The sequence below is a fragment of the Episyrphus balteatus genome, chromosome 3 (genome assembly GCF_945859705.1).
Source record: "Episyrphus balteatus chromosome 3, idEpiBalt1.1, whole genome shotgun sequence".
Lineage (NCBI taxonomy): Eukaryota > Metazoa > Arthropoda > Insecta > Diptera > Syrphidae > Episyrphus > Episyrphus balteatus.
Window position 1 is genome coordinate 43474885 of NC_079136.1, and position 15327 is coordinate 43490211.

General features: G+C 29.7%; 1 protein-coding gene across 1 annotated transcript in view; it reads left to right on the forward strand.

The window, feature by feature from the left end:
• Nucleotides 1-15327, forward strand: part of LOC129916337 (hemicentin-1) — a 250824-nt gene that overhangs the window by 173994 nt on the left and 61503 nt on the right. The window contains exons 4-5 of the mRNA XM_055996201.1: nucleotides 13024-13134; nucleotides 13530-13736. Coding sequence (XP_055852176.1) covers nucleotides 13024-13134; nucleotides 13530-13736 — 318 coding nt within the window. The remainder of the gene's footprint in view (nucleotides 1-13023; nucleotides 13135-13529; nucleotides 13737-15327) is intronic.

The following is a 15327-nucleotide window of genomic DNA, read 5'->3' on the forward strand; positions in this document are numbered from 1 at the left end:
GTAAGAGGCGCAGTAATTCTCTTCAGGAAATGATTTAAAATTCTTTGACGGAACCACTTGCAAATGGAAAAATAAAATGAAGACTTTTTCCAATGAAATTCTGTTGGTAATAAAAAAAAATTCCAAGAAATTTAAAACTCTTTGCTTGTACTCAAATACAAAAAAAAATTAAATGAAAATCTTTTTGAAATCTGGGAGGAAATTCAACCGAAATTAGTAGTTTTGTCTTGGAATTAATAGTCAGAATGTAAGCTTGTTTATTTTAAAATTAATTGATAAACAAGTTTATTTATAAAACGAAATATAAATTTATTAATAAATAGATTTAATTATGATTGTTTTTCGGAATTGAATTCACATCATAGTTAGAACGATATAAATGTGCCATATTTTGTGTAGGATTTGAATAAAAGTTTTGGTGGTTTGAGGCACACTTTTCATATATTTTTCTGATTTTACTTTTTGAAGGTTTTTGAAAATAGTTTTAGCAAGATGGATAAAATCAATAGCAATCTGACGAAATGATTGGAACTACTTTAATTTTTGTATTTCACTTTTAAATACATAATTCTAATTTTTTTTGGGGGGGGGGGAGGGGGGTGGGGGGGGTTTTGTGGTTAACATTAAAGAGTTAAGCTATCTCAATTAATTCCTGTCTTCTTATTTCTTTCAATACACTTTTGACAAAAACTTTGTAAAACTTATTTAAGTACACACTGTGGCGTATACGTTCTTTTTTTTTATTTTTATTAATATTTTTTTTTAATATTCTTATTTTGTTTTGGCGAAATAAAAAAATTAATCACATTTACTGTAGCTTGCACGGTTTTTGAGTTATTGAATTTTCAGCCAAAATAAGTCTGAAGTCAGCCGACTAATTCTGAAATGATTAAAAACAATAGGTTTGGCTGAACTCCAAATTTTTAGCTTTTTAAATGCTTTTTAATTCCATAAACGTGGTTCTTATAGCTTCAAAACTTCTAAAATACGACTGAAGTTAGCAGAAAAATATAGGAACATTATTATTTTTGTAGTTTTTTTTGAAATTAAAGCTAATTAAATGCTAATTTGTTGGGCAAGATTTGATTTTGTAACTCCCTACAGATATTTTATTATTTCAATTTAAAGTTTACAAAGTGCGCTTTCTGTTTGCTCAGGCCATGGGAGCCATTTTGGAAAATTGTAGCTTTTGAAAACAAAATTTTTGATGCAAACCCAAATTTTGAAGTTCCAACATTTGTAAAAATATTCAATTTTTGTCAAAAAAAATTATCTCAAAAATAAGCTTTCAAAATCCAAACAAATGCGAAATTCAAACAAATTTTTTTTGCAGAAATTTGAAGTTACCTAGACTCAGATAAAACGCTTAAGCCTCGATTTTGTAGCTCGATCTTGTTTCTTGTTAGTCAAGATTCAGCTAAAAAAAAAAGACGAAACTTCATATCTCATTTATGTAACGATCAAAATTTTCAAGGAAGTTGCATTTTTAACTTTTTTTCTCAAAATTATTGATTTGCATCAGTCATTTTCTATCTTAATTTGAAGTTTAAAAAGTGCACTCATAAACTTCAAATTGAGATGGAAAATGACTGAGGGATTTTTGAAAAACAAATTTTGTTTTCCAAAGCTACAATTTCGAGAATAGAAAAAAAATTTAAAATAGAGTTTACCAAGAGGTTCGACATGACTTGGAATAGTGGCGCTATCGTCTCGACAACGAATTAACGAAATTCTACTCCACTTCGACTTGGCCATCATTGTTCCCCTTTTTTGACTGAAAACGACTATCAAAACAGCTCCCATTACTATCGCTAATAACTCAAAAGACGTATTTCAAATAGAAGAAGGTGTTTCTATCTCCAATTTTTTCGCTAAACAAAGAATATTAGACTTAATATAGAATATTAGACTTAATATTCGTAAATAAAGATCTAATTATATCAGTTAATGAATCTATTTTTCCTATGTTTTCTAATTCTGTTCACCATGTTGCCCTAAGTTTTGATTGTAAAATTTTGAATTATTTAAAAAGAAGTACAACCAATATTTTTAAATATAATTATAATAAAGCAAATTTCTCTGGCATAGCGAGTTATATGGATCAGTTATCGTTACCATCTAATGCAATCACAAAAACTGAGTTATCTTTGTTTTATCAAGGGGCACGGTAGTGCCCAGCCAAGTTCTCTAGCAACTTTGGCACTACACCCTTATTTACAGGAAACAACTCAGGCCATTTTCGACCCCCCTCTAACTTCCACACCAAAGATGCTAGAAATTTCAAACTCTCTACATTTATTGAGCTTGTCAAAACAAAACTCCTTACAAAATTTCAGCCTTTTACGATGAGTAGTTTCTGAGATATAGGGCTTCAAAAATCACAAAAACCGTAACTGACTGACTGACTGACTGACTGACTGACTGACTGACTCACTCACTCACTGACAGATCATCAAAATTATGGAGAACTTCCCGTTAACGTAGAAACTTGAAATTTTACACGGTGATAGGGCTTGTAGTGTATACAAAGGGAAAAATCGAAAATTTGAGATTTTCACTTCAGGGGGCGTGGCATCCGCCCATTTCCGCTGAATTGTCATCAAATATTATAGAGCACTTCTGACTATCGTAGAATCTTGAAATTTGGTAGAATGGTAGAACTGGTAGTTTATACAAAGGAAAAAATTTAAAATTTGAGAATTTCAGCCAGGGGGCGTGGCAACCGCCCATTTCCGCTGAATTTTCATTAAATATAATAGAGCACTTCTGATTATCGTAGAATCTTGAAATTTCGTAGAATGGTAGAGATGGTAGTTTATACAAAGGAAAAAATTTAAAATTTGAGAATTTGAGAATTTCAGCCAGGGGGCGTGGCAACCGCTCATTTCCGCTGAATTTTCATTAAATATAATAGAGCACTTCTAATTATCGTAGAATCTTGAAATTTGGTAGAATGGTAGAGATGGTAGTTTATACAAAGAAAAAATTTAAAGTTTGAGAATTTCAGCCAGGTGGCGTGACAACCACCCATTTTCACAGAATTTTCATCAAATATAGAGATTTTGAATTCTACAGCCATACCTTGCAAAAAGTAGTGAAATCACAACAAAAACATTACTGTTAAAAAAGTAGCCAAGTTCTCCTATGTTGAAATTATGCTGGCACAAAAAGTACTGAGATGTAAAAGTGTACCAAGTTCTAAAGTTTGGGTTCAAATTCGTATCAATAAAATTTTGATTGTTTACTTGGCAATTTTTGAAATAACTTTAAAAATCGGTAATTAAAAGAAAAATTGTCAAGAGAACAATCAAAATTTTATTGATACGAATTTGAACCCAAACTTTAGAACTTGGTACACTTTTACATCTCAGTACTTTTTGTGCCAGCATAATTTCAACATAGGAGAACTTGGCTACTTTTTTAACAGTAATGTTTTTGTTGTGATAATACCTTTCTTGATACTTTTAAAAGGGCTATTGATATTTTTGTTCCAAAACTTAAAGTAAAAAACAACTCTATGCCACCTTGGTATAACAAAAGATTAATTACATAATTTAAAAAATAAAAAGAATAAAATCTATAAATTGCTGTAAGTGTCTGAGGTTAATGCCAATTTGCGGACGGAATATGTTTCATTAGAGAAAAATTTCAATTTTTTAAATAGTTTTCTTTATAAAAATTATATATATTCCATAGATTCAAAATTGAAAACTAATAGTAAATTTTTTTGGACTTTCATTAAATCGAAAAAAAAAAAATAATAATGGGTTTCCAAAAAATATGGAGTATTTAGGTTCATATCACACTAACTTAGTTGATATTTGTCAAGCTTTTGCAGATTTTTTTCAATCGAATTATTCATGTTCAAGTCATAATAATACCAATAATTTTTGTAATGTGGTTTCGGAAAATTTTGTTAATATTGGCAGCTTACAGCTTTCTTTACATGAAATTGAAGGAGCTTTATCGGGTTTCAATGAAGATATTTCATCGGGTCCTGATGGAGTTCCTTCAATTGTTTTAAAGAAATGTGCTCCTTAATTTTCCAGAATTTTATGTTTTATTTTTAATAATTCGTTGGAAAATGGCGAATTTCTTTCTGAATGGAAAACAACTTTCGTTACTCCAATATTTAAAAGTGGTTCAAAACAAGTCATTTCAAATTATAGACCAACAGATAATTTACTAATTATTAGTAAATTATCTGTGATTCCAAAATTGTTTGAAAAAATTTTATGTGATCGGTTTTCATTTCTTTTAAAAGAAATAATATCTCCATACCAACATGGATTTATATCTGGTAGATCAACTTGTACTAATTTAACACTTTTCACTAACTTTCTTTTGAAAAATATGTCAAATTGTTATCAAGTGGATGTTATCTTTACAGATTTTGAAAAAAGCTTTTGACAGAGTGGATCATAAAATTCTAATAAATAAACTTAATCAAATAGGTTTTTATTCGAAAATGATGGATTGGTTAAATTCATATCTAATCGGTCGCACACAATGCGACACAATGTTAAAATTGATTCAACAACCTCTAAATTTATAATAGTAACGTCTGGAGTTCCACAAGGTAGTCATCTTGGTCCACTCCTTTTTCTTATATTTATAAATGACTTACCTAATGTTTTTTCTGCTTCGTCATGTCTATTTTTTGCGGATGATTTGAAGATGTTTTCTTGTATAAAAAATCCTAATGATTGTTATTTGTTACAAGAAGATCTTAATAGGCTTTGGGTATGGTGCAATAAAAACAAATTGTTTCTTAATATTTCTAAATGTAATAGTTTTTCCTTTACTCGTCGCTCATCTCCCTTGTTGTCTAATTATTGTATTGATAACGTTGTTCTCGAAAGAGTTTATGAAAAGAAGGATCTTGGAGTTTTCTTTGAATCTAATTTAAAGTTTAATCTGCATGTTGACTTTATAGTCAGTAAAGCCAATTCAATGTTAGGTTTCGTTATTCGGAATTCCAAAGGCTTAAAAGATCCATTCGCACTTAAATCTTTGTTTGTAGCATATGTCAGATCAGTTCTTGAATATTGTAGTGTGGTGTGGAATCCGTGTTATAAATTATATTCACTAAGAATTGAGAAGGTCCAAAAAAAATTTACTCGATTTTTAATAAATAAAATGCATTGGAATATAGATAGTATGCCTCATTATAATACTAGATGTCAGCTTATTGGCATACATACTCTTGAGAACCGACGCAAAATATATTCAATAACTTTTAAAAGAGATATATTATCTTATCGCATTAATTGTTTTTTTTTGCTTGAATTAATTAATTTGTATGCTCCAAGTCGCTTCCTTAGAAATCGTAATTTATTCCAGGAAGCAAATTATAGAACGAATTATGCATTAAATGAGCCTATAAATCGCTGTGTGAAAGAAGTAAATGTTATTTTGAATGATTTTGATTTTAATTTTCAATATAGTAGAGAAACTTTTAAAAATTTGTTAAATTTATATTTTTTAAATAGATAATTTTATATTGTTTTATTTATTGTATTATTTCGTAGTCTGTAGAGTATTGTAACTCGATTGATGTAAATAAATTAAAATTAAAATTAAGGAATATTCCTCAACTCATAATTCCAAATTCCAATAGCTACTGAAGTACTGACCTGCCTCTTGCCACTAAAAAGATATTCATTTTAAAAAATCTTAATTAAATTTTACAATTCTCGTCTATCTCTTCATAAAAATTCTTTTGAAAATTCCAGTCTGATTGTTCTCGTCTGTTGCTTCACAAACGTAGAAACAAAAGAATACCAATGCAAGAGGAAAAAAACTCAAGACTTTTGTTATAAAAGCATATAACTTTCTTCTCTTCCTTAATTTTTTTTGTTTACTTGTTACTTTATTGTTTATTGGAAAATCTGCTACTTCAAACTTCCAATATTTCGTACTTCAGAGATTTCAAAGTGAAAGTGCATTTATATCGTTTGTTTGAATAGACCAATGTCAATGTTGTATATTTGTATGTGTATGTGTGGGAGTACATCCTGTTGAAATATTTATGTATTTTGTTAAACATAATAGCCCTGCTGCTGTTGAGAGATTAAGTGTTTGTTCTTTAATACTAGACTATAGCTGTGCGCCATCATTTTGCCGCCAAGAAGAAAAAAGTAACAATATAAAGCGGGGACAACAAAATGAGTTATTACTCTCATTTTGGGATTTTGTTCAGTTAATGCATTTTACTTTGCACAAGCATCGCGCGAAACGAACAACGGAAAAGGATCTTTATGAGAAAGTAAAAATAACAAAAAAAAAAAAAAAGAGAGAATTTTTTTTTGAAAGGGTTTTTTATACTTTCAATATGAATGTTGTTTGTAGTTTCTTTTCTTTATTTTTTGTTGTGAAGAAAAAGGAAAAGAACTTTGTTAGAGAGAATAACAAATTCTTTTGTGTTGTTTTAAGTTCCCGGCAGGATATTAGTGATTTATGAATTTAATTTTGCAAAGGTTTTGTTGCCTCTCTCTCTCTCTCTCTCTCTCTCTCTGGGGGGGGGTTTTTATTTTCTTAAAATGAAAACAGGGGTACATGGTATGATGTATTGTCTAAGCAATATTGCATTGTTTCCTGAGAAAACGTATAATAAATAACTTTGCATTTATCACAACAACTACTACCTACACCCTTTTACTTACATAAGAAGGCAACATAAGTTTGAACAGTTTTTCTTATAGCTTGTGAAATGAGACAACAATGTTTTTAAAGAATATTTTGTCTTATATGAAAAAGGCAAATTACTTGCCTGATTCATTTTAATTTATGAATATGCACAAGTGAGATGAAATTTATTGTTTAAAAGTATATACCTTTCGAGAAGTACATCGATACAATTTATGATAGAGCACATTAAATGAAAAAAACATCATAAAAATGAATCCTCGCTCTCATGTGACCATAATTATTGATGTTCAATGTTTTTTTTTTCCATTTTGACATTGATCTAAGACGTTAAAATTGTACAAGAACAAGAAGTGTATGTTGAGCTGCAGAGACCCCGGACCAAGAATAAACAAATTTAGGGCAAATTCAACAAATTTAATGTTGGAAGATTATCACTATAATAAACAACAATTATTTCTTCCAAATTTTAAAGTCAAAATGCTATTGGCATTGGTAACTGGGTATAGTTGACTACAGGGCAGAGGCGGCTATGGGGTTAATAGAACTCACGATATAAGCTTTTTTAACTAACCATATCAGGCTTTTCAATTCAAATAAACAAACAAAAATCTAAACAAAAAAAGCTTCTAAGACATAATCGTATAAACGGCTTATATATAGTTCTATTGGTCACATCCTCAAGATTGGGGTGTTCAGATTTAGGAAAAATAATAGAGCATCAGCTTGTATATTTATAATTTTAAATAGTATAAATTTAGCCCATTCACATTAACTGGAAAACTTACGTTATTTAACCCCCCAAAAACCGTATAAAGCACAAAATTAGAGTTGTCAGACCTTCGAAATCGACATTAACACGCGTATGGCTGCAAAACTGCGTACCTATATTTTGGTTATACCTCTACTCCCAAAATTTTCTCGGCCTACTAGCAAAAAAACAGCTTTTTTCTTACTTTTGACTAGTACATGGAGAGTTTCGGAGTTAGATTACTTCTACAATACGATGGTGACAATAACGATTGTGGGCTCATTTTATAGGTAATTATAAGTACTACAATTCATTCTTGAAGAATTATCCAAACAAATCAAAAGTTCGTCAGATATATGAAAAAATGTCATTTTGTCCCAACCTTGCGATACAAACCCGCACTTTGACCAACTATAAAATTTTATTTAATCAACTCACGGAATTGTTTTGTATATCATTTCTTTGATAATTTTATTGTTAATAAGTCTTACCTTTGTCATTTTTTGTTAAAATGAATAACAATGGAGCTATTCAATAAAAACGATACCAATCTCTTTTCCAAGATGGCGGCTGTTCCCAACCTCCAATTATCCCAACAAATTGACTTTTATGATAAGGACAACCACCCGAACACATTCCATGAAAAAAATTTTGTCCCTCGAAAAATGCGATTTAAATTACTAATTTCCCTGGGCTATTTTAATTATTTTTTATTTAAATTAAATGTTGTTTGTCAAAATAAAAAGGAAATGGTATGAACTAACATTTCATTGTATAAACTACTTAAAATACTTAAAACTACTTATAACCTGGTACATTTTACAAGGATCTTTTTATGCAAATTGCTAGAGGAAAAAAAAAACATTTTTACAACATTTCTGGGTCAGCAGAAATATATCTGGAAAGACCAATTTAAGAGCACTCAGAATTTGGTAACTTTATTATCCCAGATCTTAACCCTTTTCGATTAAATGCAATTTTTTTTTAATTTCTAAGAACACATACCTGAGTATATTTTGCTTCACTTTTCTATAATGAATTTTGTTTATTTTTCAGACTTTTCTTTTGGTTAAGTTCAGAAAAGTATTATTATCAAAACATTTATTATATCGCACGCCATTTTGTTACAAGCGAGTTAAGTTCAAAGTTTTAATAAAACATAATTTAAAACTATTTTATTTTTGAATAATATTATTTCTCTGCAAAAAATTTCGTATGGTTTGGCACTAAAAATTTTTAAATATGTACATATTTCGAAAAATTTATGTTTGGTTTTGTATTTTTTTTTTGTATTTATTTAATTCACATAAAAGTTTTGGTACGAAAAAATCATTGAATTTGAACTAGTCGATTGGAAGAAAGTTTAAAAATAGGATTAATTAGGGGAACCTTGATTTTCGAAAAAGCTTTTTTCAACTAAAAATAGACTTCATCTAAAAGTAAAAATTGGAAAAGTAATTCAATTTGTTTTTTTAACAAATCGTAATAACCATTTTCGGAAAACTCCAATACTTCAAAAATGTTAGTGGCAGTTAGGAATTCAAAAATATAGGCAATTTATAATTTTTTTTGTTGTTTTAAAGTTCCTTTTCTTCTGAAATTAAATTGACACTCTCGCTGTGAGTTTTTTTCTTTTCACTCTTACTTGTCAACTTTAATGATTTTATTTTCCATGGATTGCATAGAGAACAAAACAGAATCAAATGGAGTTAAAACCATTTCGTGTCAGTTTTTAAAGCGGGTCACTGTGGTGTATGTGGAACATTTTTTTTTACTTATGAATAGGTAATCACTAATTAATTTTAATGCACAATCAGTATCTTGATTATCGATTTTTTACCTTGTTATCGTAAAAGTAACATTTAGATACATACTCAAACAAAATACACATACAATACTAACTCTACATTTTTAAAATAAAAAATAATAAAAAAAAATATTCCGGTAAATGGATTGCATTCCTGATAAAACCTATAAATAATTCCACAGGCAAAATGAGAAATCCTTCTCGAAATTCCATAGCAAAGCAAAAAAAAATATTTTAAATGAAAAATTGCAGCCTTAAAAATCCTAAAGATTTTACAATACTACGAAAAAATAAAAACAAAACCAAACAAGAAGATGAAAGAATAAGAAGGAAAAAAAAAAAAAACAACAAAAAAAATTACAATAAAGGATTTGCAGGAATCAAGAAAATAATGAACGACGCTTGTTAAAAAAGAAAAGAGCTCATTTCTCGTCGCCAAGCTTAAAATAAAAAATAAAGAAGTAAAAAAAAAAACGACAAACAAAAAAAAAAAACAGAAACATTGAATGAAAACGCCTCAAGGGTTGACCCAGGAAAATGTCTGCCATGAACACGGTATGCTACAGGGCCGCGGTGACGTGGTCTCCCTTTGTCCTGTCGTTTCGTTTCTTCTGTGTTAAACAACAAAGCGTTTAATACAAGTACAACACTTTAGTGGAAAATTACGAGTTACGTATAATAAACGACCGTTGTCGCCGTGCCTGCCGCACGAACCATGCCCCGCCATAAAACCGTGGCATGTTGCATGTACTACCTACCTACTCTCTGTGTCCTTTGATTATACCCCAGTTACAGTTAGGTACAAAGCGGTCGTTTTGGTTGCTAGAGAGCTAGTGTGCTAGTTGCATGGGGATATGAAAATGGATAAGTATATGGTGGTTCGTGGTTGGGGTGGGCTATAAGAGGTTGAGAGCTTGGCTAACCATAGCAATGCCGAAAGAATTGAACACGTGGTAAAGAGTTCTCTACCTCATCTCTTTCAATAAGTTTGGATGGGCACAAGTAAAAAGGATATTTTTTTGTTTTGTTTTGTTTTTTTTTTCTTTCTTTTGTAAATGCAAATTTGATATTCGGTAAACATGATGATGATTAAAAAAAAATATATATGGTTGTACCTTATTTATACAAAGGATGTTGTTTAACAATTTTATTTATGTTGGCGATGAATCAAAGGCATGCAAGAGAAAGGTAAACAACACAATATTATGAACCTTTACTTGCCATTTCACAGAATGGATACAATGTAAGTATATTTCAGGAGGGGGTATATTTTTACCGGTAAATATTTTGACTAAGTGATTTTTTTTTTTTGTGCTGAAGCGCAACGCCATCATTGCCATTTGCTATGAGAATGAAGAAGTAGGAACTGCATAATAATTATTTTGGTGCAGCAAAAAAAACTTTTAAGAATATTTCACTTTTAGTTTATGTAAATTGACCAGGGGCCAGAAGAAGGAATGAGAATTTTAAACAAATGAATAAATTATTTGAATTTAGTTCGCCTCATAAAGATAAAGGGTATAGTAAAAATTCTTGTTGACACCTTCAAGGCGGTTACAATTTATTTGACGGCACAGGTCACACTTTAATCTTGAATATATTCTATAACACTTACAAAAACAAAAAAACAACGAGCATAAAGGACATTTACCCGGATTTTATAACGAATCATCTTCTCAGTGCGCTATTTCGCTTCACTTACACGTTTTTTTTTTTACGATGACTATCTTAATTTGAAGATAGTACAAAAAACGGGGTTATAAGTTACTAATTGTTATTATTTTGCAATTTTTAGTGCCGAAAACTTGGGTGTGCGTAATGATTTACATATGGGTTATGCATAAGTCAATGTGAACTCTTTAAAATAAAAAAAAAAATAAAAAAATTAATCTAAAAAAAAACAAAATTTGCTTTTAATATTACGAAAACATCGCTATAAATAGAAATTTTGTGGCAGAATCCGAAAATCCCAGAAATCGTTAGGCTCATATGGTTTTTGAGTAGTAATTATATTTTCCGTTCAAATATGTCTGAAGTTGCAAAAAAACAATTTTTCATAAAAAAGAATTTACAAAATTTAGTTGAAAAATAAAAAAAAAAAAATATTTGCGTTTTAGTTTTGTACTTAACAATATCTGTTAGATGACCAATTTGGAAAACCTCCATTGTATTAAAAACGGCTCCAAAAATTTTGATTTAAAAATTTTGTGCTTTAGCAAATAAGGTTCTACTTTTGAAATGAAAGTAAACAAAAAATAGACCTTCTCTAACTTTACTTGTCGTTGATCTTTGGCTTTCTCTGAACCGATTTCAAAAAAAAAAAATTTTATTTCGAAAAACAAATTTTTGTATTAAAAAAAATGAAATTTGTTTTGAAAAATCAATTTTTTTGTAAACTTTTCATTTACACATTAAAAACGAATTTTCAAAAAAAAAAAAAAAATATTATTGTTTAACAAGGATTTAAATGCCATACTTCATTTGAAGGTCGAAACCTTCCAAGAGGATGTTATTTTAATTTTCAAAACAAGTTTTAATATGTTTTACTTTCTTTATACATTTTCTTTTCAAATTAAACTAAAATTATTCTTTGATAAGTTTTAACATTCAAATATTTGCGATAAATAAGTTGGTGCAATCCAGTCGTGCTCAAAACAAAACTTTTGGTGCAAACTCCAATTTTTGCGATAGGTTTTTTTTTTATAATATTCAATTTTTTGCATACTCGTTGCTCAAAATTGAGCTTTCAAGATAGAAAATTGAAATTAAGAAATTTTTTTATGCAAGAAATTCCGAAATATTATTGGTTACATTAATACCAATATTCTTTTTAACCTATAAAATAAGTTATTTTAAAGTAATAAAGTAACCAGAAAATAAACCCGTTTTAAATTTAGTTTGCAATAAGAATTTCTTAAAGCCAATTATAAGTGCAGGGTTTTAAACTTCAGAGAGAAAGGATACAAAATTACCAGAAATGAACTCTTGGTTGATTTTAAGGTTTATTTTTAACGAAAAATTACCCGGAATTAAAAAAAATAACCAATTTTTAGCCTTTTATTCATAGTAATAATTCAACCGCAGTAATTTGGATATTAAGGTTACAAATATTTGCTGTTGAAGTTATAAGGCTTTACAACCTCCACTGTATCATCAACACTCACATTAATTTATCTTCAATCTGTACTCATATTTGAAAAAGTAGTCTTAATAGAATTCATAAATCAATACATTCAACTCATATAGTTATTTTCGAACCTCTACGCAACCAACAGTATTAACTTTATAATAACTCAGAATTTCCCTCTCTCTACCTATATTAAAAAAAATCTTCTCCTTTTCAAAAAATTCAAAATATTGAAATCAAAAAGTTCCATAATAATTGGTCATATACCCGTAATAACGAAGTTTCCACTTTGAGGTTTTGTTGTAGAATTTCTTGTCAAATACATGAATTGATTTTTTTTTATTTTCTCCAAAAATTCATATGAAATTTCAGCAAATTTTTGTAATACAAAAACCATGAACATGGATATTTCACTCACTATGATGGTCAATTTCTGATATAACAATTTTTTGGAATTCACAAAATATCCTTTATAAATCATGCATGCAAATATGTATAAAGTGAAACCAAACAGAATACTATATAAAAACCAAAACAAATTGAAGCACAGCAATCTTTCGATGAGGTTTTTTGTGTTGGTTGGAAAAGTTAGAGCAGCAAAATTTTATTAAAATTTTACGAAAATTCTATTTTATCAGCAATCGAGTAATCCTTAATAATTCTTTTTCCATATTTTGTATATTTTTACAGCACCACCTGAACGCATTAGCATACGGGATGATGCCGATATAGAACGGTCCAGTGTCGTCGGTCCATATAGTGAAGGCGATGTGGTATCCTTAAAATGTGAAGTTTATGGAGGTAAGTTGGTTCCACAAATGTCCAGAACAATGCAGTACCTACACAAACTCGAAATATTCATGAAATTTTCTCTCTGGACACAAAATATTCTTTATGTTTTTCTATGAGCCAATAAACCCACTTTTACAATATTTTACATATATTTTGTACCTATTTATGAAATCCTTATAACGGTACAACAGACGAGCATGCAAAAATATAAAAAAAAAAAATACACTACACTACACAATATTGTAACTCTGTAAAAAAGGAAGAAGAGAAAAGATTCCTTGGTTCATATTAAATTTAGAAAACTCATCCATTTTGATCCTTAATACCATGATATTCATCAGTTTCACTCACTCACTCTCAACTATTTGGCTATATGTTTGTATGTATATTTTTCTTGACCACAGGCAAACCGACGCCAACCATAAGCTGGTACCGGGACGGCATTCCGGTAATCTCTGAAACAAATCATGTCCCAGGCGGACGTTATGTACAAAGTGAAATTACATTGGGTCCCCTTAGCCGGGAGGATCTTAACTCAAGACTGACATGCAGAGCAAACAATCATCCCAGGGCAACACCAATTGAATCAGTAGTACAAATTGATATGAACTGTGAGTATAATGCCTTCAGGATGTTTCAAAGCCCCGTCTACCGTGTATCCTCTTCCTTTTTGCACAATCCGAAATCCTCCTACCTACCTTTTCCTATCTATAACTTTGTGTATAATGTTCTATATGTGTTCTGATGTAAACTTTAAATTCACCTTTTCGACGGGTTTGGGGTTTGTGGGTGGCCAGAAGCTAGTAGGTAGTTCTATACTTTGACTCGAAATAATTTCAACACACATACTGCCTTATCCTTGTACCACCTCATATTGAGTAACATGATGGACATGTTACATTGCATAAGACTCCTCCTTACATTCACATTTTCTATGCAATCCGTTACAAATTCAATTTCAAATATTAGTTTTTGATTTACTTAAGACGAACGGAAGGTGCAGAGAGTTTGTATTTGAGTATACCTAGTAACAGAAACTAGATGAAGAAGGTGTGAGTAAATGTGTGTTACTTGTAGGTATTTGGAAAGAGTGTCTGTGTGACACAAGTCAACTTAGGTATATTTTTTTTGGGATTTGGTTAGTCCTCGCTACTGTTTTTTTTGTACACGAATTCATTAGTTTAAAAAATTTCACCATGTTAAGAAATTAGTGTATTTTCATAGACTTAGGCTTAAACAAGAAAAATCTTAATTGAATTAAAGAGTACTTACAATTCCTATGCATATAACATTCAAAGTCAATTATTCTATACAGTGAAAAATGAAACGATTTGCGGGTAACTGTGGCGTATGCGCAACATTTTTTTCTACAGAAAAACTTTAACTGTTAATACACCTTTAAAAACATAAAAGAGTATAAAACAGGAACAAAATAAAAACAACTGTACACTAATTGGAGAAGATTTTTCTCCAGATTTTAAACGCGATCATTTGAAGGAACTTTTTTTCTTAAGAAAAATGTTTTTGCACATAAAATATTTTCTACATTAAGAAAAAAATTCAATGGAAAACTCGTGTAATCAATTTTTACTTGCGATATAGGTACTATATATCAAGTTATGCATTCGTACAAAAAAAAAAAGTTGAGATAACATTTTTCCATGACATTACGATGGTAGACAATGCCAAAAAAGTGGGTCCCGGAAGTCCGTCTGTCTGTCTGTCTGTCTGTCTGTCAGTCTGTCAGTCTGTCTGTCTGTCTGTCTGTATAAGGAGCTACAGCCTAAACGGATGGACCGATTAATGTCAAACTTGGTATGTAGCGTTATTTGGCGACTCTCCAGAGGGGTTTTTGGAATTAATTTTTTTGGACCAAAAATAACGGTACTTGTCATATACCGATTTTAGTAAAATTGAAATATCTCGAAAACGGCTCCAACGATTTTGTTTAAAAAATTCAAATGTTAGTTTTAAGCTAAGGTCTATCTTTCAATGAAAAAATTTTTTTTTGAGAATCATTATTAACGGTACCTGCCATAGAACCGTTTTTTTCAAATCCGATTATCTCCGAAACCTCTTATTCGATTTCAACGAAACTTTTTGTTAAGAAGCATTTATATAATTTAAATATAAGCCAAAAATAAAATTTTGAAAAAAATAATTTTTGGATTTTTAAAAAAATTTTGAAAATTTTTTTTTGAA